General features: G+C 39.5%; 1 protein-coding gene across 2 annotated transcripts in view; it reads right to left on the bottom strand.

Moving 5' to 3' along the window:
- Positions 1-24,806, bottom strand: part of FBXW7 (F-box and WD repeat domain containing 7) — a 182,070-nt gene that overhangs the window by 125,038 nt on the left and 32,226 nt on the right. The window contains exon 1 of one of the 2 annotated variants that reach the window (XM_050338046.1): positions 9,665-9,962. The exons of the other annotated variant lie outside the window; for it this stretch is intronic. Within the exon in view, the coding sequence (XP_050194003.1) occupies positions 9,665-9,820 (156 nt within the window). The 5' untranslated portion in view covers positions 9,821-9,962. Of the gene's footprint in view, positions 1-9,664; positions 9,963-24,806 lie in introns of those variants that run through there. 2 annotated transcript variants of the gene reach the window in all.

Here is a 24,806-nt window from a genome sequence, read left to right as displayed (position 1 = left end):
TGGAAAATGCGTTGGTATACATTAGTTATGACATGTTCAGGAAGTCTCTTCTACTTCTCCATCCTGAATTGAGTATGGGCATAGGCATTTAGAGGAAGGAAAGGTGTAATCTGCATCCTCTGGGGAGGCTGGGGGCAGGGAGAAAGTACAAACTGACTCTTCCTGACAGCAATGCATCTGGGAGGCAGCACAGTGGGAAGTGGAAAGCAAACAATGGAAGTGACCAGGCAAGCAGATGGAGCCAAAAAGCTTGGGGGAAAAAAAATAATCAAGTGACAGCTGCATAAGTTGGCACACAGTTCCCAACGGCTGGCAAAGACGATGCACACAAACTTGTGAAGATGTGGCACAAAAGAAACTGAAGCAATAAGGTATAAGAGGCTACAGAGATCATTTTGTTAAACATGGAAACAGTTCTGATTTTTATCCCACCTCTAAATGAGAGAATTTAGGCAAGTCACTATCTTCCTTGTGCCTTATTTCTCCAGCTACATAAAGTGGGAATCACCTTTTTAAGGCACCTAAATACCCCTAAAAATGTTTTGCCACCTTGAAGTCACTTGCGACTTTTCTCTGTGCTTTTCCCACAGAGGAAATACTATGTGGAAAAAATGTGACCTAGTGGGAAAACTGCTGAATACAGTCTGAGAAGACTTGAGTTTCCATGTTCAAGTTTGCCAGAGGCCTGAAGAGGGACCTTCAGTTTCCTCACTTTCAGAGTCTGTTTCTCCATTTATAAATAGAGGTTTATTACACTTATTTCCCTGAAAAAGTACACTGAAAAAGTGAAAGGTAAATAAAGGATCAAAAACATCGTCTTGTTAGCCCAACTTCTTCCTTCACATGCATCACAGTACAGTCTCACTCATTTTTGCCCTCAGGGTCTATCAACATGCGCACAGAAGGTAAACAAATGCATTTAGTGAAGTATTTTCCTGCCCATTATTCATTGGAAGTTTCCAGAGTATATGTTATTACACATATTTTCTATGTTGCTCAACGCTATGGTGTGTATGTACGTTTCATAGTTAACTCTTATCTTAGCAACAAACAGGCGAAAGAGTGATTCTGTCAGAGGCCTGCACAGACTTCAAAGTCGGCTACCCTGAACTTAACCGTGATATCAAGTTCCCCTGAAATCCAGACTTGTATCTGAAGCAATGTAGCATTGCTGTGCTTAGAACTCTGACAACTCTGACTCTTCAAATTTGGCCTTTTGAGCACTTCATTTCTTCCTTCTTCTTTTCATTTGTTGTACCCACTGACATTTGCCTGTGCTGGTTATATGCTTCTTTTTTCTCTAGCATTTTCCCATCCGAGGAGGGTCTGATGACCAGGCTAACACCTGTTCCCAAATCACAAACAAAACAAAAATCAAAACATCATTAAGTCTGTATGTCAGGGCTGAGTTAGATGATAAATACAGAAACATACACATGCACGTTATCAGGGCGAAATCTGATGAGGGAGAGTTAAATCAGCATTTCTTCCTCCTTAATACAGCATTCTAAGATGACAAGACAGAATAATAGAAGGCTATCAGCACTTAGGGAAAGCTGTATTTTAGTCCTGCTGTTTCTGTATTCTTGTCAAATTTTCAAGGGAGATGTAGAAATAACACAGGGAGCAGATTCTGGTACTCAGGCATCTCATCCCCAATCTCAGGGCAAAGTGCACTAAAGCTGGAAAATCATGTTCCTTCTGCCTTTCTTTTCCCCTCATTCTTGATCACACAGTGGCCTACACACCACAACAAAGCTGGGAGATGCCACCACCCAAACAATCTCTCAGCACTCTTCTAGCAAAGGGAAAGATGAGCATTTACACCCTTGCAGGAACAGGCAGGAACTGAACCTGGACTTGAGTGCTCTACCCATTATCCTTTCACACAAAGGATAGGAACTCTCACCCATCACTACCCTACCCTTAGGGAAAAAACAAGCCCTGTTCATTTAGGTTCCCATCATTAGGGAACAGCTCTGTGCTCTGGATTGTGAGCCAACATACAATAGCCTCAGTCTGTAATTTAGAGACATCCTTTTACAGTAGCAGCTTTATATTTCTAAAGTAAGGAGAAAATACCACTCTGCACAGGTTACTTTCTCATCGGGGATCAAACATTTGGTAAATATACAAACAGAACACCAGTGAAAACAGTCATCCTTCATTCTTGTTAATTCCCCCTACTCAAAGCAACTGTAGGCCTGGGAGAAAGGAAAGGAGGCGGTGAGGGGAACCAAGACAGCGGCAGGCAGGTTAAGAACTACTGTGGATCCCTCAGAGACACCCAAAGAAATAGAACATTGAATTCTACTGCTTTTTAGATGCTGAATGACAGTATCTCAAGTAAGAAAAAAAGACTCAAAAAAATTTTAAAACAGTACTTGCAAGCACATATAAAGAGTCTGTGTGTAAAAGAGAAGGTTACAACCTTTCATTAACTCAGATTCATCTGAATAGTTTTTAATACAGTGAGCTCTTACTGACTCATCCTGAAGGCTAAGATCTTGCTATGATTCTCCTCAAAGCAATTTTTTATTGTCAGCACTAAGTCGCTGATAAAAATGAGAGATTTCATATGTAAGTGCTGACACAACCCTAAGTACAGAGTTCTGCACAGCATACTGGCATAGCTATAATTAAAAAGACAGCCTACATCAAGTAAAAAGCTTCACCACAAACCTTCTTAGTGGATCAATACAATATCATCAGTGACATCTCAATAGGGAGGATAAAGGAAAAAAGAGACTTCTTATGGAATTAAGAAAATCGTATGAATTAATTAAAATATTTATCTTTTGAACTCTGTGGACAAGTTGTTAAACTGACAATCTGATTCTAATATTAAATACACAGAGCATAACATACCAATATCTGAAACGTTTGTTTCCATGTTTGTCTTGGACCACAGCAGAACAGCAAAGATACTTCAGGTAACACATAAAATGCTACTAAAACTGGAATAAAAACAGTACTGAGAAAACAACTGTTTGAAACCTTCAGAACAGAAGCTTCAACAAAACACACACAAGAAAACTCTCTGCAATTACATCTCCTACGGCCGAATGTCAACAACTTCTAAGTCAGGGCATAGGGGCCCAAAAAGTAAAGTCTGCTACTCAGTAAAACAAATATTCATAGGAACAGCAGGAACATTAAGCTACCAGTAGTTAAGGAGTTTCTTGGAGGGCGTTTCAAACCAGCCAGGCCAAGCAGCATATTCAATTTTGCACCAGTGATATTACTGCTCAAGAATGTGAAGATCTCTATTGCTGTGATGACATTTCCCTCTCCATGGCTCACTGTTGTCTCACTGTGTAATTTAATGAGTAAAAGGTAACCTTGGAGAAGGAAGGAACTGGGCAGAGAGTTATTAGGATTTTGTATAAAAAGTTGGTTTTATTAAAATTGACAATATTTAATTCAAACCCCAGAATCTCATAGTCTTTAATAGTATTAACTGGATTGTATGTGCTGTAGCACTTCTAATACATTCCCAAGAAAGTGACTGTACTCAAATCAAGACTTGCAATGTCAGTTTGTTGGGATGAACAAAAACTCTACCACTCTGGTAAACCATCCCAATTACGGCTTTTGGGAAATCTCATTTATTTCTGAAATTGATTTTTTTTTTCTAAATTCAGCTTTGAGCAAGAGGACATTGCAATGGTTTTGCTGCCTCTTACATTGCTGTTCTTCTGATACCGACAACATTGATGCCAGTAATAGCATTTTACCACAAAATGTTAGTGTTTACTGGGTTGTCATCATTTTTTTCTGTTTTGCCAATAGCAGGAAAGAAATTATGTGCTGTCCTTTTTTTCAAACAAAACGAAAGATACCACTTTAGCTTGACAAAGACAAGGGAAAATCAAAATACCAACACAGAATCTTTGAAGAGTTAAAATGACAATGCAACAAATGCCAGATTAGAGCTTTTTTGACAGAACAGTCTGCATCAAGAGAATGAGCAGTAGATTTAGCTCTGATTACTCTTAAGAGTTGAACCTCAGTCCTGGGGTTACAGCATGAGTGCAATCCTGTGCTGTGCTATGCAGATAGTTGGACTAGATAATCATATTTCTTCTAACCTTAGACATCTATTTGTCCTTTCTTCCCTGTCTCAGTTCCTCTACATAGTCTGTTGTGTCCCACACACAGAAGGCTTCCTCCCTCTCAGTTCTACATCCTCAACTATCTCCTCATTCAAACACCACCAAGGAAGGTTCTCTGCCCAGTTATTCAGAAGAAGTCAGTTACTATTTAAACTTATTCCTTGGAGTATTCATATTTTACCCTCTCCATCCTGCTGATTACAGCAGGGTTTCTTTTCTGTATGCGTACCATCACGTACCTCCAGTCTCTCCCCTGCAGGTCTTCAAGACTCTTTTCTTTTTTTAAGCTGCTGGTATAGAGAACAGCTCACCTGTGCTGAGAAGAGCTAATTTAAACAAAAAAACCTCCACACTCTAAATCATCACTCATTCATAAAAACCATAGGCCATCATACTTCGAAATTCAGAAAAGTCTCTTCATGCATTTTATAATTACACTAACCTCTTAATACAGAAAATGGACATAAGATGGCACAACCAAATAAGTGCAAAAAATACATATCTGTTTGCCAAGCTGAAACACTCCATTACACGTTCCTTGTTTTTATTGTGCCATATACAAAATATGGGAAGTAGGTATCTCCACAAGAAACAGAAGTTAGGAACTTTCAGTCTTCAGTATCTCTACAACACAACATTTACAAATGAAAATCTATTTACAAGAATTAACTTTAAATTTATTAAAGGTCTTGACCTAAAAAGACATAACTGTTCTTTTTTATTGGATGCATCTAGATTCATATTTTCTTTTCATTCTTCCAAAAGAAGGCTTTGATTTTTATTTTTTGAGATTTTTTTAAACATTATTCTTAGCAGAGCTTAATTTAGCCACGTGGGAGCTCCCAGGTTACCTTTAGACACATTAGAACTGCTATCTAAAATGTTGAATTATGATAACAAATTATATTTCTTAGAGAATTAAGCCTGACATTCAGATCCCATAATAAATTTCTAATGATATCAATTTGGAGGGCAGCAGGAAACAAACAAGAAAACATAAATCTCAACGATAACACTTGAGCATGTGTATAAATGCACACACACTGCATGATACCTGCAAAAGCAAAACCAAATTTGTGATTAACAGCTGTGCAAGATTCATACATACACAGATAATACGAAAAGTGGCTTACAGCAAGGTGTTCCACCTTCCAATAAAACACCTGCCTCTTTCTAGCTCCTTATAACTAACTACTTCTCTCCTTAGTGTTCGGCTTTGTGAAGTCTTCCTTCAACTTCATGCAGTTGAACTCCTTTTTTGTTTTTTAATATATATTACTTCTCCACTACTAGTACTTTTCCAGTTTGCCATGATGGCTTTATGTGTAAGAATACAGTTGTATACGCTCTTATAAAATAAGCATGTCTGACAAATTTTGAGGTACAAAATATGCTGTGCATCCCTTCTCATGGTCCTGTTATTTTTTTCTGGATTTAATTCAAGTTAGGCTTAGATGAGACCTTAAAACGATCTGCAACTGCCAATGACCTAGTATTTGTTCCTACTGAAATCACCTGGAGTTGGAAAGTTATTAATCAATCTGGTCAATTCCTTATTAACTAATTGGATACAGAAGCCCTCAACTGATCTGGAAGGTCAGGGAGAGTGGCAAAACCAGTTGAGGAGATCATTATCTTTTGTCTTTAGCTACAAGGCATTCACAAATAGCAGCACGCTCACTGCAAACTACCAGAGTTTCACGCCACAGTTCTACACTTGAAACAGACTGCTCATTGCCAATACCTCAACCCTAAATTACACAAGGTAAGATCACTTAGAAATAACTCAACCCAGCTATGTTGCTCCCACAGTCCACACTCATTTTCTGTTCTTGCCCCCATTCTCCCCAGTTCAAAGGGACACATTGTGGCACAAACAGTGAGCACCTCAGGTAACAGCCTGACCCCTAGAACTGCTCCCCTGCTCAGCCACTCTCTCCCTGAAGCAATCTGCTCCCCAGAGCAAGCACTGCCCAAGAAAGAAGCCCAAACTCCCCTTGCCCACATCAGCTGGGGAGACTGAGCTACTTTTACTTTCAGTGGAGACCATTATAAGTGTGTTTTCTACTAAAGATGCCATTACAATACATGCATTCCATGTCCAATTCTTTATCAAGTGCTACCCATATTGCTGCAATGCTAAGTTAGAAGAGAATGAAAGCCTATGCTCCACTTCCAAAATACAGAGAAAATAATAGGACTTCTCAAACAAAAGACTGAAAAAACCCTGAAATATTACAAAAGTATTACTAAATTATTTTTTCACTACATTTTCACAAAGAGATCAGTAAACAGAAGTACGGAGTTTCTCCTATCTACTATCACATTTCAACAAAATCAAATTAAACTACATTGGTTAAAAACTAAAGTCCCTCCAGGAAACATCATTTTGTCAGTATTTCTCTGGGAAATATCTTTAAGTGATCTGCTAAAACAGGTAAAAACTATACCTGCATCCTCGGTTTGCATAAAATCAATAGAATTCTCTCACATACTTTTTTTTTTTTAATACAGGCATTTAATTTGTTGGAAGATTCCTTTTGGTGACACTTTGGGAGACACTGTAAACATACAGCATTTTAAGTCTACAAAATCATCTCACAATGGCATGCACAATTAAACCAATTTTGGCAAGTGTTGAGACCTAATTACCAAGGTTAATTTTCAACAGTGAATGTACCATTTAAGATAAAGCCAGTTTCTTCGCAATTTTTATATACATTTTTACTACAATGTTTATCTTGATGTTTCACACACTCAAAGTTTCATTCTCATGACAATGTCTTGCAAAAACAAATCCTATTCAGGGCTATTGTAGCGGCTACTGCTACAGATATCTTCTGGATGAATAATACGACAGAAACACTCGTTTTAAATCTGGCAAAGTGCTGGCTTTTGTTATTTAGAGCACCAGGAGGTGCCATGACCTAAAGTAACATGCTGCTGCATGTAAGGACTACCTGTCCCATCCACCCCAGACGCAACTGTGGGACAGGAGCCAGAAGGCAACGCGGGGGCTGCAGAGGGTGGCCAAGGGCAGGAGCACCTTGGACCATGTCACCCAAGGGTCACCAACATGTGCTAGAGGCACTTTGATGAGTCGCCAGTTGAACTTTCAGACTGCTAAGTCCAATTTCAACAATTCTGATACTACTACTCAATTAGTTCTATTACTCCTCCTGCTCCACCAGCACAACAGTGCTCCAGCAGCACACATTTACAGTGTTCGCTGTCACTGCAGTAACGGATCACTCTCAATAAAAAAGCCCTTTTTGCTTCCTGCCCTCGCTAGTTTCACACAGTGGTATGTTTTGAAGTGCAGTTTTGCACACAAAACACTATTTTACAAAATGAACTTATTTTCTGCTTTCTTTGAAAAATGCAATTCTTTCCAATTATTTTTGTCACTGATTAACAAAGATTTTCCTCTTGAACTTCAGAACTTAATTCACTAGCTCTTTACCACTGTATTTATTATTCAAAACACAGCATATTACATCAACCTCCTTGCAAATACTTTTAGGATATTAAACATTATGGTGGCAAAATTTCCATGTATTATAAACCAACCTTGAGAAAGCTGAATGAAAATAGAAACAAAGCAAAAGCAAACTATTTAAGCTTACTTTTTCTCATCAACTTCTTTAAATTGAAGTGATTTTTAATTATTCTCTCTCTTAAGCTCATAGTTGCGTTTCCTATTGCCTGTTGGGCAACTGAAGGTAAATAGCTGAAACACTGCAAGATTGTTGCCTACACACACACCTTTTTAAAAGTCAAATCACTAAACTCTATAATCACTAAGTAAATCCTGCAACCAGAGCTCAGTGAAGTGCTACCCCCTACCACCATCAACACCTTTGAACACTACTCCTCTTCAGGTTCAAAAACCATGCTTGGGCTCAGTTTGCTACTCCAACACAATGACCAGTTCTTTCAGACTGAAAAAACGTATTGTACACTGGAGAAATAGGAATCTGGGTTTCTTTTCACATGTATAAGTTTGGGAGATAGAAACCTACTTCTGCAAAAGAACTCACGCTTATTTCGCAATGTAAAAAAGACAACCACAAAAACAAACCCAAACCAAACAGCTGAGAAGAATCTGAATGTCAAGCAATACAATACAGGAACCAGCACGGAAATAGTAGTATATTCTCCTTATTAGGAAAAAGGTGTAATAAACTGTATGAGTGAGAATCAATTTTCTTTTAGTTACCTTCGCTGAGTATAAATGGAAAACAAAATTAAAATCTATTGGTTTGAATCAAATGTTTCTTGCTCACTGATTTTTATCAAGTGAGAATTGACTGAGAGTTTTCTAGTTTTGTTTAATTATAGTCAGGTTCTACAGTTTCAAATCCAGCCACCTTGATTTACTTCGGGCCACTGAAATCACTGCACATACAATCACTTGAGAAATTGTTACATGTCTGATCTTAGCTACTAGTTATTCAATTTCTATTGTACACAGCATACTGATGTCCTCAAGCCAAAGTGAGTGACGTCCTCTAGACTTCAGCCTACTGAAGTTATGTTTTGACTGTTCTTACTTCGAGGTCCGTGTGAGACTTTTCTACTTCCTGAAGCAATACTTTCCCCATCAGCTTTCACTCCAAAATAGGCACAACAACAAAAAGCCATTTTTAATATATGAATGGGGGGATTGTATATCACTTTACATTATATATGATATTGCACATAACAGTGAACTCAAAAGGGCATGTTTATTCTCGCGAAATAATGGATAAAGACTTTAGACTTTTTTGAAAGTGAAAAGAACTAGATATAAATTATATTCAATTAACCTGAAGATGAATTAATGAAGGTGTATTATGATTCTTAAAAACTTTTCAAGTTTAACAACATGTTTCATCAGCTTAAGACAGCTTGGTCCAAAAAGCAGACCTAATCAAGCTCCCCAGTTTCATTCCCTGGATCACAGCTCCTAACAACTTTTTCTACAGTAAAATCCATGTTCTGATATGGAATGTTTTTTGTTCAGCACATTTTGGGTTGTTTTCTAATTAGAGCCAGATTTCTATTCCAAAGCATAATACTTTAACAGAAAAAAAAAAACAACATTTAACAGCAATCCAGGAAGAACTGTTCTGTACTCTCCCCTAGGCACAAACTTAGACCACGTTGGACCAACTCAGGGAATGAATAAAGCACATACATTAATGTATTCTAAGTGGATATCAGCAACGGGGATAGGCTGACAAATGAGATGTTACATCTTTGAGCATCTAGCAGTTTCAGAGCAACTGGAGACTGCAATCAAAATATCCATTAGAGTGCTCCACATTTCAGAACAAGCAAGCAAGTGGTTGTCAGTGCATCCAGTAAATCACCTGATCCTATTACAAAATCAATTACTGCAGCACATTTCTATTGCTACACAACCTGATAATGGCAAAATGATATTGGATAGCTACTTCAAGGTCAAGAAAACTGCTAAAAATATATGAAATTTGTCTTTTTATCATGTAAATCCAAATTATACAGCATCCTTTTAATGGTATAGTTAAAATTAAAATTATAATTACCTTCTTCGGCTGATTGAGACATTCAATGGATAGTCTCTGCAACTGCTCTGATGTATGACTGCAAGATAGAAGATTGGAGCAGCAGGTCGAACAGCCCAGCCTCTTCATTAAAGAAGAAATAATGCTGCAGCCACAGCCACACATTGACTTGCTCATCAGACGAGTTTATTCTTAAAGAAATTAGGACCAGTAGTGTCCCATAAACACTCAAAATTGGCCAGCTGCCTCATTCTGCAGCTCCCTGGCTGAAAATAAGACTACTAAACAGGAAGAGAAGGAAAAAAAATTGTTTCTCCAAAAAAAAGTCAGCCAGTCTCATCAGCGAGTAATACCTCACATTTAAAAAATGGGTACATTTCTCCCTCTACTTATCTTTGCAAAGTAAGCTGCTTCGAAACGACAGACAGCTGTCTAACAGAGGAGTAAATTCAGGGATGACAACCTCTCCAAACTGCTTGCTGACTACTCCGTCCCTGGCTCTTATCACTTCCAGTCTGTTTTGCCCTCCCCAGCAGCGCAGCCTATCCAGGCTGGGCCCCGTCCAGAGGAGGCTGTGCCAGCAGCCAACAGCCGAGTGCTCCACCCAGCTCAGCCCCATGCGCTCGCCCACAGCACCTCCACAGCGGCCACGGCACAGAGCAGGTGACTGCACACCTTGGGAGCTGCCACCCTTCTGCAATACCTCTGCTTGAAAAACCTTCCAATTACACCAGGGGAATGATGAGGCTTGTCTGACTGCTACACTCGGGGGCTGACTACTTGCAGCGCCTGGGAAAGGGGGAAGAAAAACAAAGTCTTCCTGAAAACTCAGAATGCATGAGAAAAATGTTACCCAAGACTACCAGATCCTGCAATAAGAATGGCTGCTACAAAGCTGTGTGAGTGAGAACAACATCAGGAAAAGCCTACACAAATTTAAATCCAGGAAGAAACACGCATAAAAGGCTTTGTAGTATAATGTCCAAAGGTACCACAACTAAATCTCAGAACAAGTAAGAGGCAGATCGTGTAAGCAGCTTTAATAAAGTCTTCGAGGAACCCTTTGCTTTGAGAAAAACAAAAAAGGCAAAACTAATTCAAACAAGCAGTCAGACACAGACAGGTCCCCTAACCTTTAAAAACAAGTATACTCTTCTCAAAATACAATATTCAATACCCACCCCCCCTCAATTTAACACACGTAAGGAACTCACTGCTGGAAACATTTTCTTGTTTGCAAGAGATAATGATGCAGTAACTATATACTTCTCCTTTCCATAGGAAAAAAAAATGAAAGTAATATTGTAAAACGCTCATTTTAATTGGTTGAAGATGCTATGGTATGCAATACTATTTCTGAAAGTAGAAGGTCTCACATTAACAAACTGCTTAACCTGATTACAGGATAATCTGACTTGAAATAATTGTCACTTACATTTATAGAGCTATCAGTGCTTGTTCAATAGCATCCTTTTTAGCAAAAGGTTAAGAAAAAATGCAAGTGATGTGAAAGCAGCTGAAATTAATATAATCACAAAAAAACCTCCTTTTCACAATGCATTGAAAGCTTCATTTCTCTCCAGCTCTCTCCCCTCCCCTTTACTCTCTCTCTCTCTTTCGCCCTCCCTTTCCTTGGTTTAAAGCTGAACTGAGCCTCTCCCTTCACCTTGCTCTGCCCTTTTGATATTTATGTTCCTATTAAATCAATTTCCAGTAGTATCTATATACAAGCATGCACAACAAATGGAATGGTAAAAAAACAAAACAAACCCTTCCGCAGATAAAGACTACAGATGCAAACAAGCAAAATAATGCAGTAACCTTTTACTCGCCTGCTGGAGGTACTGTCTGCTGCATGGAATTTTAAATCCTCATCTGCAGATGCAATTGAGCTGGTATTGCCAAGGACTTTGCTCTTCCTGTGCTAATTCTGCACGGCTATTCATCGAAAGAGCACATTATATCGAATATTTAAAGTAATATCAGGTGAAATTATTTAAATGTCTCGAAAGAAACCAACTTCCAAAAAAAGCAGCAATAGCTCTGACCAGCCACATTTCAGAGATATGTCAGGCACACTGGTGAAGAAAGTCTTATTGCTGATGCATGCTTGCCAGCAATGTGCAGGATGTGGAAGCAAAGAGCTAATGAAAAAAATTAATACACAGATTTAAAGTGCAAGGATCATGCTCCAGTGCTCAACATTTCACATGTCCTGCATACCACAAAAATCTCTTTACAGAAGCATCTATTGTTTATAGAGCTAAGAAAATGTTGTTAAAAGCAGCCCCCATGTCCCCCTATTTCAAATCCTGGCCTCTCAGTAGACTACAGATCAGCTCTTATACAAGTGTTCTTACTGTACCTGTATTTCTAATACATGAACTGGCCTTTTCCTTTGGCAGCACGTAGCTAAGGATTGCACAGATAGATTTCTTAACAAGAAACAGACTACAGGAAAGCATCAATATTTGGGATAATGGTTTGAAGTCTAATAGGGTTAGGAAGTACAAGGGTACTTCACTAGAATTTGTATTACTCTTGGTAGAGATGGAGCGCCAGCAGTGCAGCCTGTTATTTATTATTTATGAATTCTTCCCCTCCTCATGTCAGTTTCCTTAATGTACTATTGATCCCTGGTGCATGCAGATAGAGCCAGTGACTGACAGCCACGGCCTCATAGAATAACTATCTGCAACATAAATTAATATTTTTAAGAATATCAGAGTAATTTTAATGCAGGGCAGAAGGAGGTTTCCTATCTATGGACAGCAGAACTGAAGTCCTACTCATAGTGACATAGTTGATAGAGAAGAACAAACATTTTTCCCCCCACCAAAAGCATCCTGTAGTGCCATTTAAAACACGAAGACAGATTTGCTTAAATTTTACATTGGTGTTACCACTATTTTTGGTTAATTTTTCTTGTGTGTTATCAACAAAACTTTCAATACATCTTTACTCCCTATGACATGTTTCACCTGAAATTAAACTTGCTTGCTGTGAATCTCTTTTGTTACATCCCTGCTCCTAACTAAAGCACTAAATGTATAATGTTCTCCATTACACTCATTGAGAGGACAGTCATGAAGACAGCATCCTCAGAAGTATGGTTACCTTCCAGAATATCAGCTATTTTTATCATATTAGCTCTCATGACTTCCACAAACTCAGTCAAATCCAAACAAAAATGAAGCAGGGTTGTTAACGGTTTTGAAGAAACCTTTATCACACTAACAAAGTTTTCTTGCAATATTGTTCATCTCAAGCCACAGACTGTTTCTATTTAAAAAAAAAAAAAAAAGCAAAAGCTAAGGCCATGCTCTCCTGTATGCAAAACCTCAATAGGCAAGCAGCCAGACATGCTCTTAGGCCTTGATGGAATATCACTTGGACACACAGAGCGGAAGAGACGGTAGACTAGGAAAAGTGTAAGTACAAATTAAAAAAAAAAAAAAAAAAGTGCAGAATAGATATACATATAGAAACCATATATAAATTATGAAACATAGTTACTGGACAAATAATCAAACAAATGCAACTCTGAACTGGGGGAAAGTCTTCCTACAAAAAGATTCTTGCCAAATCTTTACAGCACGTTAATAATAATACACAATTAGGACAAAATCAATATACTACATAAAAGTAATTGGAAAGTTTAAATGTCTAAACTTATTTCAAGGTTCTAAACATACAACACACCTGATAATACGGTAAAATACTCAAACTGAAAAAAAGCCAACGAGTTTATTCGTTACAGATTTAGACAACAGCAAGGGAATGCAGGATAAGCTACAACTCTAAAGGGTTCACAAGGAGGGAAGACACTTTTCACAACAGCTGGACAAATTTTAAGGCAACTCTCCAAAAGACAGTGGGAAACACCAGAGACCCCGGGGTTTGCCACATGACATGGCCAGCTCCTCTGTTCTGTGTGCAGCCAGTTCTGCTGCCTTGGAAAATAAATCCAACGTGCAGAGCAACCACCTTTTCAACAGCTGGTCAAGAAAAGGGCCAGCTGGTATAATTCCTTGCAAATGAATGGATCTCCTCAAAGTTAATGCTCAAATAATTGCTAAAAAAACCACCTGTTTTCAATACATACCTAACTTTTAATACAGTCAGAATATTTGTTTCTTCATGGCAAAAAAGTAGCACAAGATCAGAATGCAGGATTATTGAAATTATTTTTCAAGTGAAGATGGTAGCAATGTAAATGAAACTTTACAAATCTCATTAAAATGACAAAAGAATTTGGAGTGCTATAAACTGAACCTGAGCATGTATTTCTTCATAATCACAAAGTTGCTTTATTGGTTCATACACACCAGTACAATAGGTAAAAGATACCTCCTAATTGAAAGTTTGCTCCTGGTAATAAAAACTTTGAAACCCTCTATTGGGAGAACCAGCAAATTGCTTTAAAAACTTCATCATCTGCTGCGCTCTCAAAACTGCAACTTAAAAGATGTGAAAATGGTAATTTTGTCCTCCTTAGTAAAACAAAAATTTTAAAACATGCCATCACAACAGACAGGTACACTGCCCCTGCAACAAGACAGATTTCAAAGCAGTTATAGGAAGAACATCAGAAGGCATGTCCAATTTCACCCCATACATAATGTGACAGAAGCGGTGGTTTTCAGCTTCATCAGCTTTGGGGCGAGAAGAGATGAATGGATAATCAAACTCAGGCTCATTCTTTCCCCTCCTCCACAAGAGGAATCACCAAAAAAAAAAAAAAAAAAAAAAAAAAAAGGGTTTAAAAAGAGGAAGACAAGTCTTTTTGATCCAAAACTGAGCAATCTGTACAAGCTTATGCAGGACAAACACTGCCTGCACCTTCCAAGGTCCCCATCTCATACCTGACCCCCTTTGTTGATGACAAGTTTTCTAATCTGGAAAACAAAACATACAAACAGCACCTCTCTCCAAAAAAGCAAATGGTGGTGCTCTTCTGATCTTCGCCCATAGAGATAAAAGAAAAAACCCAGTCCTAGTATTTGTAATACCAGGAAGTGTTTTCTTGAACACCTTCAGACATGAGTGAACTTGCCCACTTTCCCCAGTGCAGCATAGCACAGGTATGTAACTCAAACTCTGGTTTCCAAGAGCATGGAAGCACTGTAATGCTGGGAGCTTTGGAGCCTGTGTTTCACTCATCTGCTCCAAAGTAAGAGTCCACACTACTGACATTATAATTTCTTAACACATATTGTGGCAAACACAGTGACATATCCAACTAATCGAACTGACAAACACCTCAGGATTGGTACCTAATCATCATTAGCCACCCAAATTAGAACCTCCCTTTGACGAAATATACATGCACACTGCCTTCCCATCAACTCCTGTGTTCATACCTTCAGTATTTATCTTGCATTCTGTCCCCATCTACCTGGACTTTTCCTCTGTTGGAAAGAAAGAAGGCAACGGGATACCAACTCATTCTCTATAATTTTTTAAGAACCACTCCATCACTTCTCAGACTAGAGATATGTTGTTCATTATACCTCAGGGAGACCTCCATACCAACTGCATTTTTTGCCTCAGTCTTGCTACAGTACTCCCAGTTTAAACATCATGTGATATTTATTGCAAGTTGATGTAGCAAGGAAGAAGTTGTTTCTCTATAAGATTAAAGTGCTCTTAACATTTATTCCAACATGCTCATACACAGACTAAAATAAAAAATTTAAAAAAAAAAAAAAAGTTAAAAGGATGAGAAGGAAATAACCGTATCTTTTAGAGTCAAGGTAGTTTACACTGTAAATATAATCACTCCACTCCACAAGAGTTGTACACTATGGAGAACTGTAGTAAAACTTTTGAGAATCTCCTGTATCTGCTCTTACCCAAGGGCCATGTGTAGGCTTGTCTCTCTACTGCCCCGGCCTCTGTGCAGTACTCCTAACAAAGTCTTTCTCACTCCATGTGTTGTTGCCATGTGTTTATTGCAGGCAAGCAAGGAAACAAGCCAGAGACAAAACCAAACCAAACCAAACCAAACCCTACAACATCACCAGCATTTCTTTGACTGTGGTTGAGTGAATCCTCCAGCCCCTAGTCTTGCCTCCCAAGCTACCTTCCTTATACTTTGCTCTCCAGAGGCATCATATTTAGCTCTTCATCTGGGCTGACTACCCAAGTAAAAATCACACCCCTTTAACAATTCTGAGAACCTTCTAAAACAGAAGAAAAGTTCTTTCTACCATCTTCCAGCTCTATGAGACAATAAAATGTTTAGCTCACACAGTGAGTGCAGTCTAATGAGGGCAATCAGTGTGGGGCTTGAGAGGGTGTCTCCTGAGAGAGTAGGAGATGATCCAGTGGCAGATTTCTGGATGTCTTTTCTAGTAGGCTTAAGAACAACAGAATTCATAATTTGGCCTAGGAGCTAAAATCACTTAGCGTAACTAGTGCTGTTGATAGACATATGGTTCCTGGCATTAGATGAAGCCTACACCTGAGTCATGAACGCAAGCAGCAGTAACCACTCGCACCCAATTAGGTATGGAGCTATTACAGCTAAATACAGGGACATCTGCACAGGAGTTGTTCCTCTCCTCCAGTCCTCCCAAATGCACTTACAGCTGTACTGAGTAGTCTCTACTTCCCTTCTCTTCTTGTCTTTTTCCTAAAAACCATCTGTAAAAGACAGTTTTCTACACAGCACCGGAAAACAGCTGGAGATTATAGACCAATTGAATACAAGAAGTCAGTAATCCTTTAAGTAAAGAATTCACACTACCATACATTACTTACTCATTTTCAGTATGCTGAAAATATTACCTCATAAGTAATAAAAGTTATTAAACATATACACATGTGCCTGTTTCTAGCAGCTGGTGATTTTCCTCCTTTAGAGGTTGGGATAAGCACTAAATTGACTGTCAACTTACAGCCCAGTGCTGAAACAGTTAATATTTTTCTCAGAGGTAACCCTCAGTGCAAGCACTGAATGCTGCTTTCTTTCAGAGCTCTTGTTTCAGGCTAGCTACTTATTTAAGAAGGAAACACTATCAATTTATGCTTGGTACTTCTCTTTTAAGGTGACTTAATTATGAGTGCTATCCCTTTCCAAATAAGGGCAGTGAAAAAAAAAATCCCAAAGTAGTGCAAAAGAAAACTGGCATCTGATGGAAAGAGGGATGCTGCTATAACACCTTAAGCCTGTAATAAATATCACAGAGGAAGCAAGTAGCTTGCCATCTGACTGCAAATTTCGGAGCCACCCATTGCCATTACTATTCATTAAGACAAGGATGAGGACAACGAGCTTCTCAGAACAGACACACTCTCACCATAGACAAGACGGTAATTTTTCCACAAGCAGCACAGGGTAATAACCATGCAGTTCCTGCTACACCCTTGGAACAGAATGCCGCTGACCTGGCTAGGCTGAAACACGAATCTTAAATGGTTGTTTTCAAACCCTTTACGCAGGATTGCCAAAAGTAGATATGCCCAGACTTCACATCTGACCCCAGTCCCTTTGCTTCCCTGGGGCAAAGGGGGAGGGATGAGAAGTAACAGGGACATAATCTTACATTTAGTGTCACGAAAGCCTGATGCTTACAGAATATCAGTAGACTGACTCCACTGCCTATTCACAGGTGGGTCCTGCTAGTGACAAGGAAGGTGTGACCACACTCCTTCACTGCTACTGGAAAAAATTCCACATCATCCAGCAAGGTGCATTTCTGGGACGAACAGGTAAAACACAAGAAATGCTCTGTGGCAAAACAGTACACCCTTTGATACAGAAATTACCACGTCAAATCACACCACAACGCCAGACCTTTAATGCTTTTTGTTCAGTGTAATTTCAAGTAATATTCAGAATTACCAGATTCTTTTAAAAACATAACTTACTCTCATTTGTAATCTAGGTCTTCATAGAGCTGTGGATAGAGGTTAGCTTTATGAAATTCAGTTTTTCCCCAACATTTTTTGAAAATACCAAAACAAACAAAGAATATCACACCACACTAAAACTAAGAAAGATGAGATTTCGCCATGTCTGAGCACGGAGGAAACCAGATCTTTACTTTCCGGTTAACCATAAGGAATATTTCAAATAAGAAACCTTACAAGACAATTTCAAAGTTCAAGAGAGAAGCACAAGAACCTTATAAAGATCAGTGTTCCCACTGTATCTCAAGTTAAACCAAGAACCACAACAACAATGAGGATATTCTAATCCTCTGTGCTCTTCAGGTTGCATGAAGCAAGTAGATTAGCCTTTATTATGTTTAAGACAGAAATCTCAGAGCTGACTAGCTATTTTAAATAAAAGTTTACAACATTAACTCAATCATTATCAAATAACAATTCCCCCTCTCCCCCCCCCCATTTCTCAACATAAGCCTCACCCGCTCCACCTGCAAGAGTACAGTAAGGTAAAATATTTTCTATAAATATTAGCTTTTGCAATACTGTCTGAAGTCATTATTCACTACGAAGTGCATTTTCATTACCCCTTTGGAAGTCATGGTCCAGATCTTTCTGCACAGCCTTATCCACAGCTACAGTTAATACAAGCTGTATGAGTGAATCACATGGGAAAATGCTAGCCTATAACACCAGTAGGTTATGAAAGTTTAAAAAGCTATTTTTACTTTAGATACAAGTTCATCACAACACACAATTATATTGTATGCCTCTGTTAGCTTTCAGGTGCAAAGTTGGAACTTCTCAATAGGAGAAGCTGGCTACATGTAACAGCAGAAAACATTAACAGATGTTGATGCAAGAGGAAAAAAAAGCACCCTGCCTGTTGACTTTTTTCATATGAGATCAGTCTGGAAATCCCAGAAGGGAAACTGTGTCCTCCAGCTAAAAAAAACGTTCATGTAATCCAAAGCTGTAAACCAGAGAAAGTGAGCATTTTGCAAACTGTACTTCCTAAAGGATACTTCACAGCTCTTAACAAAGACTAAATGAACTTCAACTCTAAAAGTGAAACAAATAAAAATACAATCTAATTCAAGATAAACAGAAATTGCATTCTTCAATCAACATCCTTCTAACAAAAAAAATCTACATACATTTAGATGCAGTGCAGAATTTTTTCACAGAAATATGTATGCCCAGTTCTTGAACCAGGGTTGACCAGTAAGGAACAACCTGCATGGACATTCCATATTTAAGACTGTTACATACTGAATATCTTAATATGCCTTCTACTACTTTCATCCATTCCAAAATCAGAGACTGACATAAACAAAGATCTGAAGAAGTAGTTAAATCTTTTCTAAACTGTCAAAAGTATTTATCAGTTTATTCACAGGACAGAAAACAAAACACAATTAGTTTCTCCCTACTCTGTGTATGCCATACCATCTATTTCCTACAGAAAAACTGAGGTATCATGTATGAGCTTAACGTAGACAACGCAAATAACAACAGCGATATCGATGTTTCAGTACAAGCCTTAAGTGTGTGCCAGAATGCAAAACTGAAGTAATCTCCATCATTAAAGACACACCACCACAGGGTTCTTAATTCCCACTACAGTCACATCTTGAATTTTGCTGAGCTAGAGCAGCCCAGTATCGGTGCTTACCGCAGGGAAGTTCACCTGAGGCTGCTGCAGGCTGATAAGCACTGGCAGCAGAACCCCTTACAGGAACTTTAAAAACATACTTCACTCCTTTCTCAGATGCTTCCAACCCCATGTCACACCGGCCTTGAGCCGGCACAAGAATCTGTGCAGATCACACGAGCATTTTAGATGTTCTTGAGATAATTAGTTTTATCCTGCAATAGTTCTGAAATCTAGTTCACTGCACAGATGCTCCAAAATTTCTAGAAGTCAAGAGTCAGAAGCTGATCAGCAGAATTTATTTCAGTAGCACTGCCTACTTTAAAGTGCTCAAAAACTACAGCCTAACACTAGTTTCAATCTTAGCATTAATGTTGCTTATGCCAAGTTATGCAGCCTTTGATCCCTTGTTTCCAACTCCTCTCTCTCCCATACATAAGGTAATACAGGGGTATAATTGTTCATCTGGTTGGACAGAGAAAAATAGGAAAATTTATTTGGATGAAAACCACAGGAACAAAAAAGAAGGCCACACTTCATAAGATGGCCAATCTAGATCACCATGCTATGCTACACATGACTTCATCACATAATACAGAGGTGGATGGTGAGGTGGAGAGTAGAGGAGAACAGCAGAGATGAAGGAGGCCAGGTAGGCTGGCCAGCAGGTTTATCACAGGAATTCAAGCACAACCAAATCCATGGACGTCATGCAGCACATTGATGAAATAATTTGATGCTCTGTTCCTCACTTCCTTGCCAATAAAGCTGGATGTATGTTTACTATGTACAGGCCTTTGGTAAGGTAAGAAAGTTAACGACTTAAGTTATTTACATATTATATCATTGAGCAGATAGAAAAGGAGGAATACAATTCTTGAAGACAGGACAAGAAAAAAAAAAATACAAACCAGCTAATAGGAGAAATAAGAAGCTTTTGTTCCTTTTCCTGTAACCAAAGTATAGGACCCAGCTTGCCAGACAGAAGAAGCGCTCAAAACCGAGCGTGAAGTCCCAGGGATAAAAATTCCGAACCCTGCTCAGACGAAGTTTGAGCTGGATGCACTCTAACCTGCTGTTTAAAGCCCTTTAGTCGTCCATAAGATACCTTTGCATTTGAGCAGCAAGCGGACCCGTGGCTTTATAGGGGAAGAAAAGAACTGGTTGAGAACAAGTATCACAGCGATACAGAATAATTAGCCATCAAGGTAACATCCAAAACAGACTGTCATTATGTATTATCAAAACAAGATTTTACTTCTAAATGACTACTAGGTCTTCTGTTTTAAGGCTCATTATTTTCTTGTATGTTAACAAGCTTTAATTAATATCAAGATATGAAAGACCAATTAAGCAGTGAGGTCACAGTGAGGTTCCCTGTGCACATATTGGGAGCCAGGTTTTACATATAGGCATCCCTGAAACCACTTAGCAGTTAACAGCAAGTGCAGACGAAGCCATACAAAGTCCTGTAAGGTTTAATAACTTAAAATTATTAACTGGAAGTAGAAATATGAATAAAAGGATCTTGCAAGATTCACATCTGATTACATGCCTTTTAGCAGTTTTTATTTTTATCATTAAGACAAAGTATTCAATTTCTCTACGCTTCTGAAAATCTTTGGTCCCAGAATATCCAATTTGCAAGCCATCTTTAGAATATATGACTTACTGATTTTCAGACTTCAGGAAGTACTTTCTCCCTAAAGCAGCAGCAAGAAGAACTGATTACTGTACAATTATATGCAGGAACCCTAAATTACAATCATTTCATGTTCTGATGAAACATGGCTAATGAGAAGAAACTGCAATCCTAAAGAACTTGCAGTTTGTCATTCCTGTTAAGATCATGACAATCTTTGCTCCAGACTTCAGACCCAGGTTTGAACAGACTTCAGACAAAAATTTTTCTTGACCTATGACTTACAGAAAAGTTAACATGCTCTGCAAAGCCCTGACAATTATATCTGAGTTAATTAATAGGACATCTGCAGGCACTACTAAAAAAATCCCTGAAGACAGAAAATTATGCTATAATTTATATATACTATTGTCATAACTTACTAACTACAGAATACGATAAGTGGAGTTTTTACCAATATAATCTGAAGGTGTTTACCTGCAACACAATGTTTTTCATAAAAATTCTTTACCTAATGGGATCACTGTAACATCTCATCACACAGGTGATGCACTATATTTAGCACAGTGCATTCCAGGCAACCCATTGACAGCTCAGTTTCCTAAGGGTGATACTAAAGAACATAAACCCTACTGGTTAGCACTGGATCTTGCTAGACCAGCTGATTTATTTTGTTGTTTGGTTTATTTTTCATTGTTTGGGTGGGTTTTTTCTCCTCATTTAGTTAGTTGGTAGTGGGCAAGAGGGAGACAATGACACCAAGATCTTTTAGGACATACAAATAGCCAATCATCATTCATTTTGTGCAGTCACCATTCAAAACAAATCTCATTTTACTTCATTTGTTGTAGCACTGTAAACAGAGTGCTTAAGGACACAGTCAAGGTGAAGTCACGGTTTGCTCATGCTATTTTTTATCTGCCACAACATAACTAAACCAACTTCAATTAAATTAAATGCTTTAGTTAATTAATCAGTGTAACTAATCTGTCATTTGCCATTTTCACATAAGAATTTATATACTAGAAAATTTCACTCCCTCCCTTTTTTAGGTTAGCTGGTATAATAAGGGATATTACTCTTCTTTACTCTCCTACCCCTCACCGCACAACAAGCCTGGTTTTACTCTCACTTTTCTACTCCTTCACAGCTTCAATGCTGTTGTGATTTGCTGCATCCACTCCTCAGGATGGCTAGTACACCCTGAGTCTCATGCATTCCACAACAGAAAAATTTCAGTAATTCCGAAACTCCTGGGCACCAAGTTTTCAAACTGGTATGAAAAAACCCAGATACAATCTGGCACAAATACTGGATTTCTCAGTGACTAAAATTTAAATCAACAAGACACCAGGAAGAGTTCTCTAACATTGTTTCTTGGAACTTCTTAACTAGTGTGTCTTGGAGCCATCTATTTAATGTTTCTCAGTGTTTCAGTTTTACATAAACATACTTCTAGATTGCACTAGCTAGGAATGACTTTATTAAAACACACAAATACTACTGTCTGCTGGTATTGCGCCACATGGACACCAGTGATACGGCCAGGAGTGTGTGAGGCACCAAGGATTACAGAGCCCTGCAAGTGACAGTAAGAAACTCTGGAGCACAGGTAGGTTTTTTCCTCACAGTCAAATGGGTTTGAAAGAGCCAGTTGAATCTGGAAAGTTAATTAATGGTTCCAGGACTGGTGCCACCACCAGGGATTCAGCAACTTGGACCATGGGACTTACTCAGTCTACTGGGGGCTGATGGAGTCCATCTGTCAGAGAAGGGGAAATTATTTTCAATCATAGCCTTGTCAAGTTGCTGAGAAGGGCTTGAAACTACAGCTGCGGGGGGTGGGGATCTTCAATCCATCACACTCATACCAGTTTGGTGTCAGTGACAGCAACAGAGGCCCAGAGAGGGATCACAGGTCCATAGGAGAGCACCTGGAGGGAATTCCAGCCACTTCAACCAGTAAGTCAGCTTCATCGTGGGCCCAACTGAAATGCCTCTATGCAAATGTAGACAGCATGGGGAATAAACAAAGAGTTACCTGTGATCTTACTGGCACCGTGGAGATGCAGTGGGATGGCTCCTACGACTGAGTGTTGGAATGGAAGGATACAGGCTCTTTAGGAAGGACAGATAGGAGAGATGACATGGCAGGTATTGTCCTCTACATCAGTGACCGAGTACATGAAGCTCTGCCTGGCAAAGGATGAGGAGCTGACCAACAGCTTACACGGGTCAGGATTAAAGTGAAGGCAGAGACAGGTGACACAGTGGGGGGGCTGGTACTGGCTGCCTGATAGGAACACCAAGTGGATGAGTTCATCTATAGACAGATAGGAAGTGCCTCATGGGGGAATTCAACCAACCCAGTATCTGCTGGAGGGATAACACAGCAGGGGGTAAGCAATCCAGGAGGTTCCTGGAATTCATGGATGCCAACTCCCTTCTCCAAGTGACAGAAGAGTTAATGAGGAGAGGTGCTGTGGTGGACCTTGTTCTCACCAACAAGGAGGGGTTGGTGGGGAATGTGAAGCTCAAGGACAGCCTGGGCTGCAGAGACCACAAAATGGTGGAGCTCGAGATCCTTAGGGCAGTGAGGAGGGTGCACAGCAACCTCGTTATCCTGGACTTCAGGAGTGCAGACTTTGGCCTCATCAGGGAACTGCTAGAATACTGTGGTATAAAGCCTGGAGGGAAGAGGGGCCCAGGAAAGCTGGTTAATGTTCAAGAATTGACTCCTCCAAACGCATGCAAAAGCTGGAAGCCTGCATGGATGACAAGGATGTCCTGGACAAATTCAAACACAATATGGAAAGCTACAGAGCGTGGCAGCAAGGACAGGTAGCCTGGGAGGAATACAGAGAAATTGTCTGAGCAGCCAGGGATCAGTTTAGGAACTCTAAAGCCATGACAGAATTAAATCTGGCCAGAGACATCTGTGGCAACAAAAAAAGCCTCTGTAGGTATACTGGTGATAAAAGGAAAACTAGGGAAAATAAGGGCCCTCCCTGGAAGGAAATGGGAGACCTGGTTGCCTGGCACATGGAGAAGGCTGAGCTACTCAACAACTTTTTTGCCTCAGTCTTCACCAGCAAGTTTGTCATACCACCACCCGAGTCCCAGAAGGCAAAGGCAGGGACTGAGAGAATGAGGAACTACTTGCTGTAGGAGAAGATCAAGTTCAAGACCATCTAAGGAATCTGAAGGGGCACAAGATGTATCTGATGAGATACATCTGTGGGTCCAAAGGGAACTGTCAGATGAAATGGCTAAGTCACTATTCATCGTATTTAAGAAGCTGTGGTAGGCTGATGAAGTTCCACTGACTGGAAATGGGGAAGCATAACCCCACTTTTAAAACAGGGAAACAAGAAAGATCCAGAGAACTCCAGGCCAGTCAGTCTGACCTTCATGACCAGGAAGACCATGGAGCAGATCCTCCCGGAAACCATGCTAAGACACATGGAAAATAAGGTGATTGCTGACAGCCAACATGCCTTCACTAAGAACAAATCGTATCTGACAAATTTGGTGGCCTTCCAAGATAGAGTTACAGTGGTGGTGGATAAGGGAAGAGCGACTGATGTAATCTACCTAGATTTGTGCAAAGCACAACATCCTTGTCTCTAAACCAGAGAGAAAGTGATTTGACAGATGGACTACTCGGTGGGTAAGGAATTGGCTGGATGGTCACGCTCAAAGTTGTGGTCAATGGCTCAGTGTTCAAGTGGAGGCCAGTAATGAGTTGTGTTCTTCAGGGGTCAGCATTGAGACAGGCACCATTTATTATCTTTGTCAGTGACAGGGACAGTGGGATTGAATGCTCTCTCAGCAAGTTCGCTGACCATACCAAGCTCTTTGGTGTGGTCAACAGGCTGGTGATCCAGAGGGACCTGGACAGGCTAGAAGTGGGGCCGTGAGGACCCCGTAAAGTTCAACAAGGCCAAGTGCAAGGTCCTGCACCTGGGTTGGGG

The sequence above is a fragment of the Myiozetetes cayanensis genome, unplaced genomic scaffold, assembly GCF_022539395.1.
Source record: "Myiozetetes cayanensis isolate MyiCay16 unplaced genomic scaffold, myiCay2020 scf7, whole genome shotgun sequence".
Taxonomy (NCBI): Eukaryota; Metazoa; Chordata; class Aves; order Passeriformes; family Tyrannidae; genus Myiozetetes; species Myiozetetes cayanensis.
The sequence above is the reverse complement of the archived record's forward strand: the minus strand, read 5'-3'. Positions and strand labels throughout refer to the sequence as shown.